Here is a 14,706-nt window from a genome sequence, read left to right on the forward strand (position 1 = left end):
AAGACAAAAGCACAGAACGAAATTACTAAAAACTAAACTAAAATTAACATGAAAACTGAAAATATATAAATAAAAGCCAATTCCAAATATTAATAAAACTAAAATAACATTGCATTACGTTAAACTAAATAAAAAAAATTAAATGTTGCTTTGGCAAAGGGTAGAAATAAAATGAGTTTAAGTTTTATTTTATTAATTTGAAACGTTCATTTGGTTTGAAGTAAGGTTTATTTCTGGTTTTAGTGTGAGTTGACAGTAATAGCCCTGCTTCAGACGGCTGAAGACTGAAGACTGATGGGAAATCATTAGTGTTTTATCTCTCAGTCAAAGTGCAGGACTGATGGTTGAGTATCAGTCAGTGTGGAGATAAGATCACGGATAATCACCATCACATAAATAGATATTCGTTTATTGCTTCCCTCTTTTACTGCACTAATATTAAACTAAACCTTCACGGACACTATACTACTGTATCCTGACCTGAACGTGACAAACAATGCGTAACGTTGATCGCTGCCCCCAGTGAAACCTTATTGGACCTCACAAATAAATATTAAACATCAAGTATGTTCTGATTGGCTGTGACTGTGTAGCAGTTTCGCATTCAGTGTGGATTCAGACAATACACACTGTGCCTGTCAGGACACATGGACACTCAACGTGAACTAGAAACAATGGACTCCTATGGAGTTATTAACACCAAGGATATCATAGTAATATATGTGTGTGTGTGTGTGTGTTTCTGCAGCAGTGCTCTTTACTCGTATCATGCGCAAAATAAATACACATTCAATATTCCTCAAAATGAATCGAGCACTTTATGGACTTAATGTCACTGTATTTGTCACGTAGCTGCTTACTTTCGATTCTTAAATTCAAGCGTGCAAATGACGTTACTGTAGTGTTTTCTTTTACTGAACTTGCTTCTCCTTCATCCTGTTTCTGATACCAGCTAAATGAGCTTTTCTCTTCACTCCCTCTGCTATATTGTGTGCATTTTCTTTCTGTTGAGCCGATGGAGATGTGTCTGACCTGTGATGTGAACGAATGGCCTGTTGGCTGTCAGACAGATATTCACCTCATTAAAGTGGACGTCCTGCATCCCCACATCTTCCATCATAGACGCTTCTTCGTCAATGTTTGGTGTGACCACTCTGAACGCTGAACAGCCCTGTTTAAACATGCCTACACAAACACACAAACACACACAACACTTCACATCTGGAGAGACGCTTCAAAAATCAGTCAATATGACACCTGACAGTGGCATGATAACGTCAGATAGAAAAGGTAAAAGATCATTGTTTGGATTGAGTCCTGCTGAGTAATACACTGAGTGATAACTTGTATCAGCAGGGGCTTTATCAGACAGAGAGAAAGACGAGAGAGATATGATGAGAAGAAGGTGAGAAAGGAAATAAGTCTGGTATGGAAACATGGACACATGCTAATCGTTATGAGTAATTACACGTGTGTCCTTGGATTAAACATTAACTTCTATGACATAGGAATACAAATATATGAGATCTATCCGTTTATCAATTTTTATTTTCTTAAAGAAGCCATTGGATGCTTTTTTTTCTCTTTTTTTAAATGTTTTTCTTTTCCTTTAGTGTGTACTGTGTCTATTTGTGCATGTATATGATCCGCAAAGTTACAAAACTCATCGTCTCTTACAAAGCGATTGATTCTAATGAAAACACTGATCCAGACCTGCCTAAAACCCTTGACCCAAGTGCAGATTTACCAAACCTCTGCAAACGTCCACGTCACAATGTGAAATATTAGCAAAATGCGGGTCAGAGAGAAGACGAGGCTTCAGTGAACTGTAGTGTAGTCACTGTGTGTTTGCAAGCGAAAGCAAAACCCTTTAGTTTGGTCTTCCGAAACCGGATGAAATCAGGTATCAGTGGTTTAGATTCACTGCTTTAAGCAGAACAACACAATAGTTGGCTTGTGCACAACACATTTTACAGAGGACATCTTCCTGAACTTGGGAGAGTAACGCCAGCTGTGCACAAGTTGTGCTTGCAGAGTTGGTTCCGATCATCTGAATTTTGCTTGAACTGATATATTAATACAGACATTAGTAACTGTGTGTTTACAGATGCTTTAGAAGCTGAAGCTCACGATCATGGTAAGGGGCTTCACATTTCCGACACACACTTGAGAAGTCTGGCCAATCACAACACACTGAGTCTGCTGGCCAATCAGAGCACTCTGAGCTGTTCAGGAGGAGGGGCTTTGTAGAAGACAGAAGACATTTCAGATAGACTGAGAATAGAGGCGCTGCAATAATGTACAGTGTAATGAACTTTTTTTTTAATGCTCAAAAAGATTAATTAGTTTAAGTAGGGTAAACTTAAAATAAACAAATTAGTTAAATTAACTTTTATGAGTATTTAGAATTTTCTTTTGAGTTCACAAAACTGACAGATTTGAAGTAATCTGAATTGTTTCATTGTTTTGAGTTTCATGAACTTGATGCTTTAAATTTAGACAAACTTAAATTTCTATTTCCCAGCATGCTTTGCCATGACACTCAAAAGGGAGAGTAAATACTAAAATGATCAGTGTTATATAATGTTTTAATGAGCAAGATTAATGTTAAGTTAATGTGTTAATGTTTAATGTTTAGCTATGTTAATTTAGAGGCGTTTCTGTTGTGTTGGGTTTTTGGGGGGTTATGCAGCACGAACTTGTGTTGAGAACAGATGTTAAATGTTCTACATTGTTGTACTCATTGCTTTGCTACATTGATGGTATTAAAGCATTGTGTTACCAATTAGCAAGTTAGCATTTACTGAATTAGCTAGTTAAAGCTAGCCCAGTTTCCACTACTACAAATATTTATCAAAAAGTAATTTTAAGTTAAATGCATGAATTATCTTACTCAAATATTTAAAGCCAGTTCTTAAGTTCTGCTTGCTTAAACTTTGAGTTTCTTAACTTACATTTTTTATGTAACTGAGTACCTAAATTTTTTGTTGTTCTGCCAACTTATTAGAGTTTACAGTGTATTTCAATACAGTAAAAACAGCAAAACAGCTGTTTTCTTTGTGAATATATTTTAATTGTGATCAAAGCTGAATTTCCAGCATCATTACTCCAGTCTTCAGTGTCACATGATCATCCTTTTAACATCTCCATGGGAAAATGACTAAGCTGGCCGTGTGTGTGTGTGTGTGTGTGTGTGTGTGTGTGTGTGTATCGGTGTGTGTCTAACCTTTCCTCCTCAGGTACTCGGCCACCAGCGCTGCAACATGCACATAACACATGGCTGCCTGCAGAGAACCAAACCAGACAGCATGAGCTCCAGCGTATGTCACACATGCATGAAGACGTGTGTGTGTGTGTGTGTGTGTGTGTACCTCAGACAGGTCCCCGTTCTTCACATGTATACGGGCCATGCTGTCCAGCCAGGTCTTGCGGAGCTCAGGTGTGCTGGCGTAAGACTTGGCCAGACTGTACTGCAGGTCCACCAGCATCTCCGGGTCTCTCTCGTGCTCCTTCATCTGAGCCGTGGCCATCAGAACCGTCCGGATCTTCTTTGTCAGGTCTTTCACGTCTGACGGGAATGCTGTGCTCTAGTGAAGGAGATGGATGATGACTGTGTGTTAATGTGTAAGAGTATGAGTCTGTGTAGAACTTAAAGAGGAACTATTAAGGGTACAATATGTAAGTTTTCGCCACCAGAGGTCGCATTTTCAAAACAATAACAAAGGTGAAGCTTGATGATGCTATGAAGGAGTGGAACGATGGGAGATGTCGTTTTCACCATCCAGAGATGTAGGCTATGGAATTCACAAATCATGTTCACTGATGAGGTAATTAGTTTTTGTATCATCTGTAAGTTTGAGCACACTATTTTATGTTATTGTAATGAATTAGCTGCAAGGAACATGAAATGTAATGCTATATTAGCCCGTTACTGATATGTGACGTCACTCATAGGTAGGGCTGCACGATTATGACAAAAATCATAATTGTCGATTATTCCCTTGAAATTGTAATTGCGATTATTAATTACGATTATCACAATTTACATTGAATATATATATAGGCATATTATTATACATGTTTGCTTAAAAATTGTGAACACACACACTTTCCCCCTTTACTTAACATATACATAAATTGTAAGAATATGACTAATAGTAAAGACTACTAAGAAATAAACATTAGGCCTATGCTAAAGCTATTAAATATCAGTCCCAAACTAGCTTTTGTTAATACAATGTTGGTATGAGCCACCACAGTCATTTAAAATATAAAAAATAACACAAAGTGAAAATAAAGTGCCATTTTGGGGTTAATACACTGATCTATATAGAATGTCATTATATAGATCAGTGGGTTAATATTAAAACGACAGTTACCATGGTGATACACAATACTAACAAGAACTGTTAATGAAACATGGAAACTGCTCCTGGTGAATAGAATAAAAATCATCCCTGCATGCAAATCCTTCTCAGCTAACACACGACGTACCAGTAACGTGATTTATTGGTATTTTACTTTTGTGACTTACCAATTTACAACGTGACAACGTTGCATGCTCGTAGTTTCCTTTGCACTTTATACACAGCGCGCGTCGCCGCATTTGCGCGTGCAATTGAAGAGTGTGCGCTACGAACACAGTAGCATAACGGCTGACATGACAGGAATGTCCGTTTTTCTGAGGTGAAAGACTTTTTATTTCAGCGTACACATACGTCGCTACCTGGTAGTTCCTTCCTATTGTGCTGGGTTTTCTGAAGTAGTTGTGATTTGCCTCTCACAACATGCTCTAAAAATGCAGGCAGAGTGGATTTTTTTTTTTTTTTTTTTTTTTGTAATCGCGGCTTTGAACGATTACGTAATCGTGGCATCCATAATCGTAATCGCGATTAGAAATTCGATTAATTGTGCAGCCCTACTCATAGGCGATAATGACAAGGGATGAGCCATTATTTAAAACTGGAATTTCTCTGGCTTTACAAATCCTTGGGAACTTTTGGGATAATGCAAGTACACAACTGCATGAAATATATCACACTGTGCAAGTGGTTTTTGAATATTATTTTACAAAAATCTTACATATTGTACCTTTAAGTCCTGATGTTGTTTTCAGGCTCTACTAGAACAGGTTTTCCTGCTTGAATGTTGATTATTTTCCTCATATTCCCCACTGTTGCGGCTCCTCTCTTCCCAGTCTGTCAGTAACGCTCTGTTTAGTTCCTGTCTCTATGAAGCCCCTCCTTCTGAAAAGCACACTGTGCTCTGATTGGTCGGCTGGAGAGGTGTGTTGTGATTGGTTGAGTGCTTCAAGCGTGTTTGAGAAATGTCCCGCCCCTTAACATAACCACCAGGTTCAACACACTACTGACTAACTCAACCAGGCCCCTCCCCTTTATTCTGCGTATTAATTATTTAAATGAGGAATATTGTGACGCGTTCGTTCTTGGAAGAAAGCTCAAGACTACAATGGAGGCGTTTCAGGGAGTTCAGAAACACTGACACTGATATAGAGAATAACTCCCTCTGGAGGGACTTTGTGCTTTGTGCTCACAAACAAATCTAAATACTTTTGGATCCCACTTTTAATAATGTTTTCTATAGCGATAAACGAGATCACTTCCTCCATAATCGGCTCTGTGTCTACTCTTTGCTCCAGGATCAAGTGTTTGCGTATGAGTGTATTGGAAAGGAACTAACTTTGATGGTTTTGTCACTGTTGGCACAGTTGTTGATGACTGACAGGGACTGTTGGAACCGCGTCCCTCCTATTCCGATGACATCAGCGATCAGCTGACTGACGCCAATCACCACCTGAGGAATCACAGATATCACTGATGACATAGTTATGACATCATCACATGCTGCTGCTATCTACTCTTAAAAGACCGGATGAAATAATCCAGACTAGGGGTGCGGGAAAAAAAATCGAATCATATATGAATCGCGATTCTATCTTCAACATTGATTTGCATTGATTCACAAATTTCAAAAATCGATTTTCTAAAGTGTTACACTTCTTAAATTTCACAGTACTACTTAAAGTTACTGAATAAAGTTATTGACGTTAATCACAATAAGCTGTGAACAAGGACTGCGGTCTGGAATTCAGTTCTCTTTCACAGCTACACATAGCCTGGTTAAAACCAGACCATTCTCAGTAGTAACTGAGTTATGGTCTGGCAAAGCTTCATTAATAGCTCATTTCCAAAGGGGCTTCACCAACGGACGTCGCTCAAATGCCTCTGGGCGCAATTGGATAGATCTAAAACCAATCAGAGCGATCGTCATCGTGTAGAGCCCGCCTCAACGTTTCTGATTGGTGCCTCGACTTGGACGGATTAGAAATGGGCTTGAATGAGCTCTTTGCCAGACTACTTGCAGAGCAAATCTAAATTTGCCGGAAGTTTGTCTGGGTTTTCCCAGCCTAAACTACACACACAATCATGTCAAAATGCATATTGTGTGGACTTTGGAGTATTCAATGTAAACAGAGTCGGTTATGTCCTACGCGAACAAAAACAAATGGGAGAAAATCGGATGTGTAACAGTATATAAGATCCGTGCATTCATTCTTAAAGGGACAGCAGCCTCATAAACTGTTGTCATCGTTTCATTAATGTTAATATATATATAAAAAAAACACTCACTGCTTTTGACTGAATCACTTTTTTATTTTCAATATGAATCAATATAAATTTAATTCATACAGTGAAGACTATACAGTGTTTTATTTTTACATTTGATTATTAAATACTATTTAATTACTACATGTTAAATAAACCTATGCAACTGTACCGGAAATTATTTTTCTATAGTATTTGTCCTATTGTTTGTAATGTGCTTCTTTGTTTCTGTTTTTAATATAAAAAAAAATAAAAATTGCCTACCTCGCTTTAATACAGAAGACTGTGTGTGTAATGATTGTAGTCAGCTCAAATGGCATTTGTTTTATAATATTGGGTTGACTAAAATGGGAAGAAAAACTATCTATTTCAAGGTTCACATTTAATTCAGTAGGATTTTTTTTCCCTGCTAGACCTATTAAACTGTCTACCGAAGTCAAATAAGAAAAGTAACACAAAACAGTAAACTACAATCAAATCTATGCACATATCGGATCGAAATTTGGTTTAAAATCGAGAATAATTTTTTTTCGTGACCTCAAGAATCGTTTTGAATCGAATCGTGAGAAACTAAAAGATTTCCAGCCCTACTCCGGACCCATCCGAGCACTGAGATGTCAGGGTCACGTGTTACTGCACCTGCAGGTGTGTGCGGACGAAGGACTTGCGTCCAGTGTAGTCGAAGTTGCTCTTCATGAGGAAGTAGAGCAGGTGAGCGGCGTCACTGCGGATGGAGCTCAGCTTGGAGTTACAGCACTTCAGGATCTCATAGCAGAAGGACGCACACATATCCGCTCGGCCCTCGAAGAACGTGCATGGAAACTGGACACACACACACACACACACACACACACACACACATCACAGACAGGAAAACAGAAGCATGAACATCCTTCAAAATGAACTTATTGGATGTATATTATGTCATACAGGTTTGAAATGACAATCTTAATTTTTTAAAGGGGTCATGAACTGAGAATGAAAATTTTCCTTGATCTTTTGACAGTTAAGAGGTTTTTATTCTATAAAAATATCCTGTAAGTTTAAAAACTCAAAACTTCCTTCCTAGCTTTTACTGAAACCAAGGCCAGAAAATGACAGGATCTCAAAAGTGGAGACGTGTGACGTCACAGGGCAGGGAAAGACCGCCTTTGCAGAAGAATATCAACGCCTACGTCTACGCCAGCGCGTCTTTGGCTCCGCCCACTGGAGCGTTAGTGAATAGAGATGAACATGAGAACGATAAAAGATCCACACAGGATCAATACCACTACCTTCCAAATGCTAGAAAAGTGTTTTTTTTTTCTTCAACAATGTGAATGTTTCAGCAGTGCATTATTTGTTGGTGTATTTCACTGTCACAGTGTGGATTATTTGGTAAATCAGTCAACTTCGATTTTTGTTGTTTAATCAAGTTCAGACAGATTTTCTTTCTCTCAAAATCGTTCAATACTGTTTCTGCATCAGTAAATCAAGCCAGTGACTAAAAGATCAACTTCACATCTTTTCTCTTAGTAGGATGAAAATAATCTTATTTAAACTGTGATTAAATTATACAGAAAGCGATCAAAGAACAATCCCTTTCCAATCGCCTGTCAATCACACAGCGTGAGTTTAACTAGGCACTTCAAAACTCATTATAAAACCAATGACTCTGTTACACTGCACGAAGCTCTTACTATATTTACATCGTGTTTGCATTGTTATTTGGTGAAAGCATTCATGAGAGTGCAGAAATTGCTTTGCGATGATGAGATCACTTTATTCACGCGATCAACAGGCTGTCAGTCATCTGCTCAATGCTCATCACTGCAACCTTCCATGTGTTGGGAATACATCTAAATATAATGCTATAATCATTACTTTTCACGATTCGTTTATCTTGATAGCTGTAATAGTAAAAAACAGTTTTGAATGACAAAAACTATGACGAAAATCTATTGCCATTTTCGTCAGCGAATAAAAACTAGATGAAAATGTTAGGTAGGGCCGATTTGGGAGGAGATCCAGTCAGAACTGATGTCCTGCATTTGTGGTAGATACGCACATTTGAATTGCGTGCCAATCTACCGGTGGGACATGAGTTGGCATGCACTTGATGCATGTCTCATAAAACGTTCAAAAATGTAAAGGTCTGGGAGAAAGAAGAGCAGACATATGGATAGATCTGAATAAGAGTGACGACACAAACGAGCGCTCTATTCGGTACGGTTTTCTGTCCGAAGTTATACAGCGCGAGTACTGAATTGAGCTCTCTTTCACGTGTGAATGGACAGATACACAAGGCTGACCATATTTTAGTTTTCAGAAAAGAGGACGGGGGGCGTGGTTAAGGTGTGTGTGTGTGTGTGTGTGTGAGGGGGGGGGGGGGCATCAACACATACTTGATATGCATTCACAACCTTGTAACTATGTTATTGTACTTTAATACATAAAGTAAAACATCCTTTCCATTCAACTTTTGGCCAGCATCAATAGAATAATAACAAACAAATAAATAAAATAAATAGTTTAGCTTTTAACACCTTTTACATGACACTGTTTCTATTAATGGCCATAAGTTAAAATAAAATAAAAAATCTACTACACTATTTCAGTTAAAATTTATTTTAATCCTCCAGATGTTCTCAAGCACACTTTCCTTATGTGGGCTTCTAGGTCGCTAACACCTTTATTTGACACTGACACGTACGTGCCAGCTTTGCAGGTCATGCATTCTGCTTTACACGGATCCCGACCCAAACGAAAACACAGGAATTTTCTCAGTAAATCATCTGTGAATTTACATTTGGGCTTTTTTTACGCTGTGCATGTGCCACTGTTGACAGTGGCGGAGCCAGAGGGGGGTCCGGGGTGGCACTGGACACCCCTGACATGCGATTGGCCACCCCGGGTGCCACCCCAAAATTTTATTTGCTACTGGCAGTTGCTGATTTAAAAAAAATAAAAAAGTACGTTCGCCGGCAGAGCGGCGCGCACGCAGTTTTCAAACGGACGAGCAGAGGACGAGAGATAGTTGCAAGATACCGAACTTCACCGAATAAGAAAACATCATATTTGAAGTAAGTTTTTAAGGTTTAGCATCAGGGTGGTTTGCTCCGAATACATTAGGCCTAATACACGCATACAGTAGGCTACCTTGCCGTGTGTACGTTACAGTATACAAATGTTCTAGCTAATGTGAGGATAGGAGATCAAAACGGAGGCAAAGAAGAGCAGAAACAAGCGATATCATAATGCGATCACTAGGACTGTGAAGCTTTATGGGTGTAGGGTGCTGATGGACTCGATCTACTGTGTTTTGGTCATCATTAAATTAAATCTGATCTAGATGTAGTCTTTGATAAAAATGCGATTTTCTCAGCTTTTTGCTCATGTTGCTTTTTATGAAACTTGCCAACATTCAAGTGTTGATAAAAAAAGATGCATGAAGCTAGAATAAAACAGAACTGTTTTTTTTTTTTTTTTTTTTTTAAGCACAGGGTCTGTTCTTTCTTTTGGTATGTTCAGATATTCATACAACAAAATATTCTGGGGTGCCATGAAATTGTGAAAATGACCAAAAACACCATTTTTTTTATACTGGAAAGAGTTAAGATAAAAATGTTGGTAATTGGATGATGATTAGAATATGAATATGATTGGAATCATATTTTAAATTTGGCATATTTTTGAACAGGGTCAATTAAACATGAAAAGAAAGGGAGAGATAGGCTATAAGAGTTATTTTTAATAAGCACAAACATAGTCCAGTCATTTTATGAAAAAAGGTTTAACAAATTGCAACAGAAGCAAACTCAAATAATTTTGTATCCTCAATATGTCCTGAGTAAGGAAAAAAAGAATCCCATTAGGGGAAAGTTTTGAAAACTGTTTCTGGGGATTCACTTTTTATTTTACCTACCTTTTGTCTTCTGCATTCTCCTTATCAATGTCTCCTGTTCTTCCTTCAGACTCGTCCCCCAGAAACAGTCCCACAGACCCAGCCCCAAACCCCATCTCTTAACATTAATAAAGGCTGGATTCTACAGTACTTCCTGCCTCTATGTATTAATGCTCATGGGTAGCCTAAATGGGTTCCATTCAGACATTAACATTAAGTATTTTACAGTTATGTCAACAAGATTCAACAAGACATTTTCACCCGGCTATACCCAATGTTTAGATCTGTTGTGGTGCAAATTAACACATACATAATTAGATTATGCACCATTTGTTCATGTTAACAAACAATTAAAAAAAACTTGTAATACATTTTTTGTTTGTCTTGATGTGAGAGAAAGAATGAATAGGCGTATGAATAGGCTATATTTGGGTCTTTTTCGAAACTTTCCCCTAATGGGATTCTTCGGGACTTGTTTTTCCTTACTTAGGACATATTGAGGATACAAAATCAGTTGAGTTTGCTTCTGTTGCAATTTGTTCAAGGTTGACCCCCATTTTGGCTTAAAATGACTGGACTAACAGGCAGATCAGACCCCAGCCTTTGCATCACCACTGGCTAGTCAGAGTCAGTGTGGTCAGACTTCAGGACCAGCAACAGCTCAGAGCATCTACCAGACACAGGCAGTCAATCACATACCAAATTCAGGAATTTAAGTTGAGAAGATTTTGCCAGATTAAAAGGATAGTTCACCAAAAAATGATCACAAAAAAAGAATTATAAATTAAATAATTATAATTAGAAAGAATAATTATAAATTATTTTAATGAAAGAATTATGTTGTATTAAATCTTCCTAGGATAAGATTTTATATTGATGGGCAATAAAATTGTTTAAATTTTTCAAGTACATGTCTGCTTGATGCCTGCTATATCTAATTTAAAAAAAAAAAAAAAAAAAAATTTTGTAAATAAATGCAGCTATTCATAACAGACACATGCTACGGTATCTTATCTCTTTGGTGCTTCAGCTTTGTTTTCTGCAAATATTTTGGATGTTCAACACTTATAGACACAAACAGAGTGACCCAATTCCTTCCATAAGCTTTTCCACTGTGTGTGTGTGTGTGTGTGTGTGTGTGTGTGTGTGTGTACTGTGTACCCCCGCAAGTAGCAGTGGCCACCCCCTGGCCACCCCATGTATAAAACTCTAGTTCCGCCACTGACTGTTGACAAGCAAGCGCTGCTCTGTCTCTTGCTGAGGGTAAAGATTGAGATGTAGTTTGACCAATGTTTGCGTTATGTACATGACCGACCGATGGTGGCGTGCGAGAAGCCGGGACCTAAAGCAATGCAAAAATGGCGACTGTAGAAAGCAAAAGCCGAATCCCGGACATTTTGGGCGATCTAGAAATCCCGTCCGGAAGCATTTTTGTAGGTCCAAAAAGAGGACATGTCCGGGAAAAAGACGACGTATGGTCACCCTAAGATCCACACAACATTATGTCTAAATGTCCATTGTAGAGTATTCACGTAAACACAGTCGGCTATGTCTTCACAGAACGTAAACAGTTGTGAGAATATCGGATGTGCATTATCAGTGCAATTGGATGTCAATTGTGTGTCAGTGGACATGATGATCCAATGTCTTAAAGAGACAGTACGTAATAAACCTAATGCCGTCTGTGCTCTTAAGATTAATCAAACAACAAAAGAAAAAGAGAAAAGCATTCACTGCTCCTTAATACTGTAGCTTTAATAAGGATTAATTAAAGTTAATTTATACAAATAAATATGTCTGTATATTTGAAAGAATATAGAATGATGTATGCAAGTTGTTATAAAGAATGCATATAGCCATATAAGAAGACTTTAGTGTTCTACTTTAGGAGAAGCGGCTTTATTTAATTTTAAGATATCTTGTATGTCACAGTAGTTTAATCTGTGTCTGTATTGCATGTTCAAACTTCAAAATCATTCATATTAACAGGTTAATAGATGTTTTCTCTGGGAGTATATAATGGGTTTGAAAAGTTTAAAGAAATTCTAAATTAATGCAATACAATTGAACTAAACCTATTATATTTTAGTCGACTAAAATCTTATTGTATTTCGTCGACTAAAACTAGACTAAAACTTAAACAATTCAGATAACTAAAATATGACTACAACTAAATGGCATTTTAGTCAAAAGACTATGACTAAAACTAAATCAAAATTTGCTGTAAAAATGAACACTGGTTTACACTGAAGTCTCACACAGACACGACCCTTCAAACAGAGCGTAAGGAAAATGCCTTTTATTTCTAAATCATGACAATTTTTGATGTAAAAATCATATTAACACAAGGGCACCCCAGAAAACATTATAAAATAATAACATATTCCAGTTCATGACCCCTTTCATGAATTATCCCTTTTAATTATGGCCTTGTTCTACTTCTGCGCGTCACACTCACCTTGTAGATGAAGGTACGAAGGGAAGTGAAGACCTGTTTGAGGGCCGTCTCTGATTGGTTAATTTGTAAGAAGCAGAGATGAACCTGGAACACTTTCTTCATGAGGGGATTGTGGCCGTGATCCAAACTCAGCTGAGTCTGCACACACACACACACACACACACACACACACACACACACACACACACACACACACACTGATATCACAAGCAGCACTCGTGAAGGCAGGTGATGATGATGATGATGATGATGATGTCTGACCTTAAACCCCATGATGAAGATGCTCAGTGTGTCCAGAACTGTCAGACAAACTTCTGTAGCAATGTTTCCTTCCAACAGAGACTGATTCAACACATCAGCGTCTGAATGACTGTAAGCTACACACACACACACACACACACACACACACAGAGATGTAGAAAGATCTTGCTATTCGCTATGACATCCATAACAGCTGATCTAAGAGAAGCTCTTTTTCTATGAGGCCAGAATAATGCTAATTATAATCATTTTTAAAAATGCAGATAAATATCAGTCGTCTCTCTATATCTGCCAATTATGTGTCTTAAAAAAACAAAGCATTTAAATATTATCTTGCTATCAAAGCTCTGTAGTTTTAAAACATATAATGCAGTGCAATACGATGATGATTGAGAGATGAACAAATAAACCTTCCTCAAAAGCCTCACTCATGATTTCTCTAATAAATGATGATGGATAATCAAGTAAAACTGCTTCAGTCAGTGTTCATCTTTTCAATGCTAAATGTTCAAATACAAAAAGAGAGCTAAAGAGGAAATTAACAGATGAAGTTTGAGTAAGTGTGTTTGTGACTTCATGTGTGTAAGTGTGTGTGTGTGAGTGTGTGTGTATGTGTGGGTATGTGTGTGTGTGTGTGTGTGTGTGTGTTCATGTCAGTGGCGGATACAGAACTTCATTAATAGGTGGGCCTGGTGAATATACGGAGGGGCCTCAGTTTTTTAAGCTTATATACACGCCCAGTGGCGTAACTTTGTTAAATCAGATATATGTACAACAACATTACGATGTCCAGCAATCGATTTAAATAGTAGGCTACACAGGGTTTAATTTGTCGTTTAATGAGATGTAGCCTAATATATGTTGTCAGTGTACAGAATTTCCGCGTGAATAAATACATAGATCCGCCTGTTTGAATAACGTATACCATAATGGTCCAGTGGTAGAACTTTCGCTAACCGGGTTCGTATCTGCACTCGTATAGTTTTTTTTTTTTCTCGTATAGTTTTTTTTTTTCCCTCATCAAAACCGATTATGTTCATCAATGGTTGTAAAACAAACAGGGACACGTTTGTGTGCATTATATTTTGTGATTGCACCAGAACGAATAGAGAGTATCCGCAACGGATTGAAGCGCGCGTCCGAGTGAAGACAGTGCGGCGTGTGCGCGAGCCACACGAGAGAACACTGTATCAGCGCCACTGATCACAGCGGCAACGAGCACTTTGATCACTTGAAAAACACATTTCAGCGCTAGATCGTCTCTTATTTAAAAAACGAATTAAATGAATGCTCTGCCAGTTAACTGGAGATGTTTTATTTATTTGTAGAATTGGTACATTCATGCCGCGAGATGTTTTAAAAAGTGGTGGGGACAATATTGACCCTGGCAAAAAGTGGTGGGGACAATATCGACCCTGGCAAAAAGTGGTGGGGACATGTCCCACCTGCAAACTACGTGTAACACGCCTGATAAATAT

The 14,706-nt window shown here is 38.0% G+C and overlaps 1 protein-coding gene across 3 annotated transcripts in view; it reads right to left on the minus strand.

Annotated features, from left to right (window-relative positions):
* The window catches only part of LOC308691961 (dedicator of cytokinesis protein 9), a 146,641-nt gene that overhangs the window by 13,442 nt on the left and 118,493 nt on the right, over positions 1 to 14,706 (minus strand). For all 3 annotated transcript variants that reach the window (XM_081367573.1, XM_081367574.1, XM_081367572.1), the window contains exons 39-45: positions 13,229 to 13,344; positions 12,968 to 13,105; positions 7,266 to 7,448; positions 5,701 to 5,814; positions 3,372 to 3,587; positions 3,227 to 3,284; positions 1,079 to 1,185 (exon numbers count right to left, since the gene is read on the minus strand). In XM_081367573.1, the coding sequence (XP_081223699.1) occupies positions 1,079 to 1,185; positions 3,227 to 3,284; positions 3,372 to 3,587; positions 5,701 to 5,814; positions 7,266 to 7,448; positions 12,968 to 13,105; positions 13,229 to 13,344 (932 nt within the window). The remainder of the gene's footprint in view (positions 1 to 1,078; positions 1,186 to 3,226; positions 3,285 to 3,371; positions 3,588 to 5,700; positions 5,815 to 7,265; positions 7,449 to 12,967; positions 13,106 to 13,228; positions 13,345 to 14,706) is intronic.

The sequence above is a fragment of the Scardinius erythrophthalmus genome (genome assembly GCF_964197995.2).
Source record: "Scardinius erythrophthalmus genome assembly, chromosome: 6".
Classification (NCBI taxonomy): Eukaryota; Metazoa; Chordata; class Actinopteri; order Cypriniformes; family Leuciscidae; genus Scardinius; species Scardinius erythrophthalmus.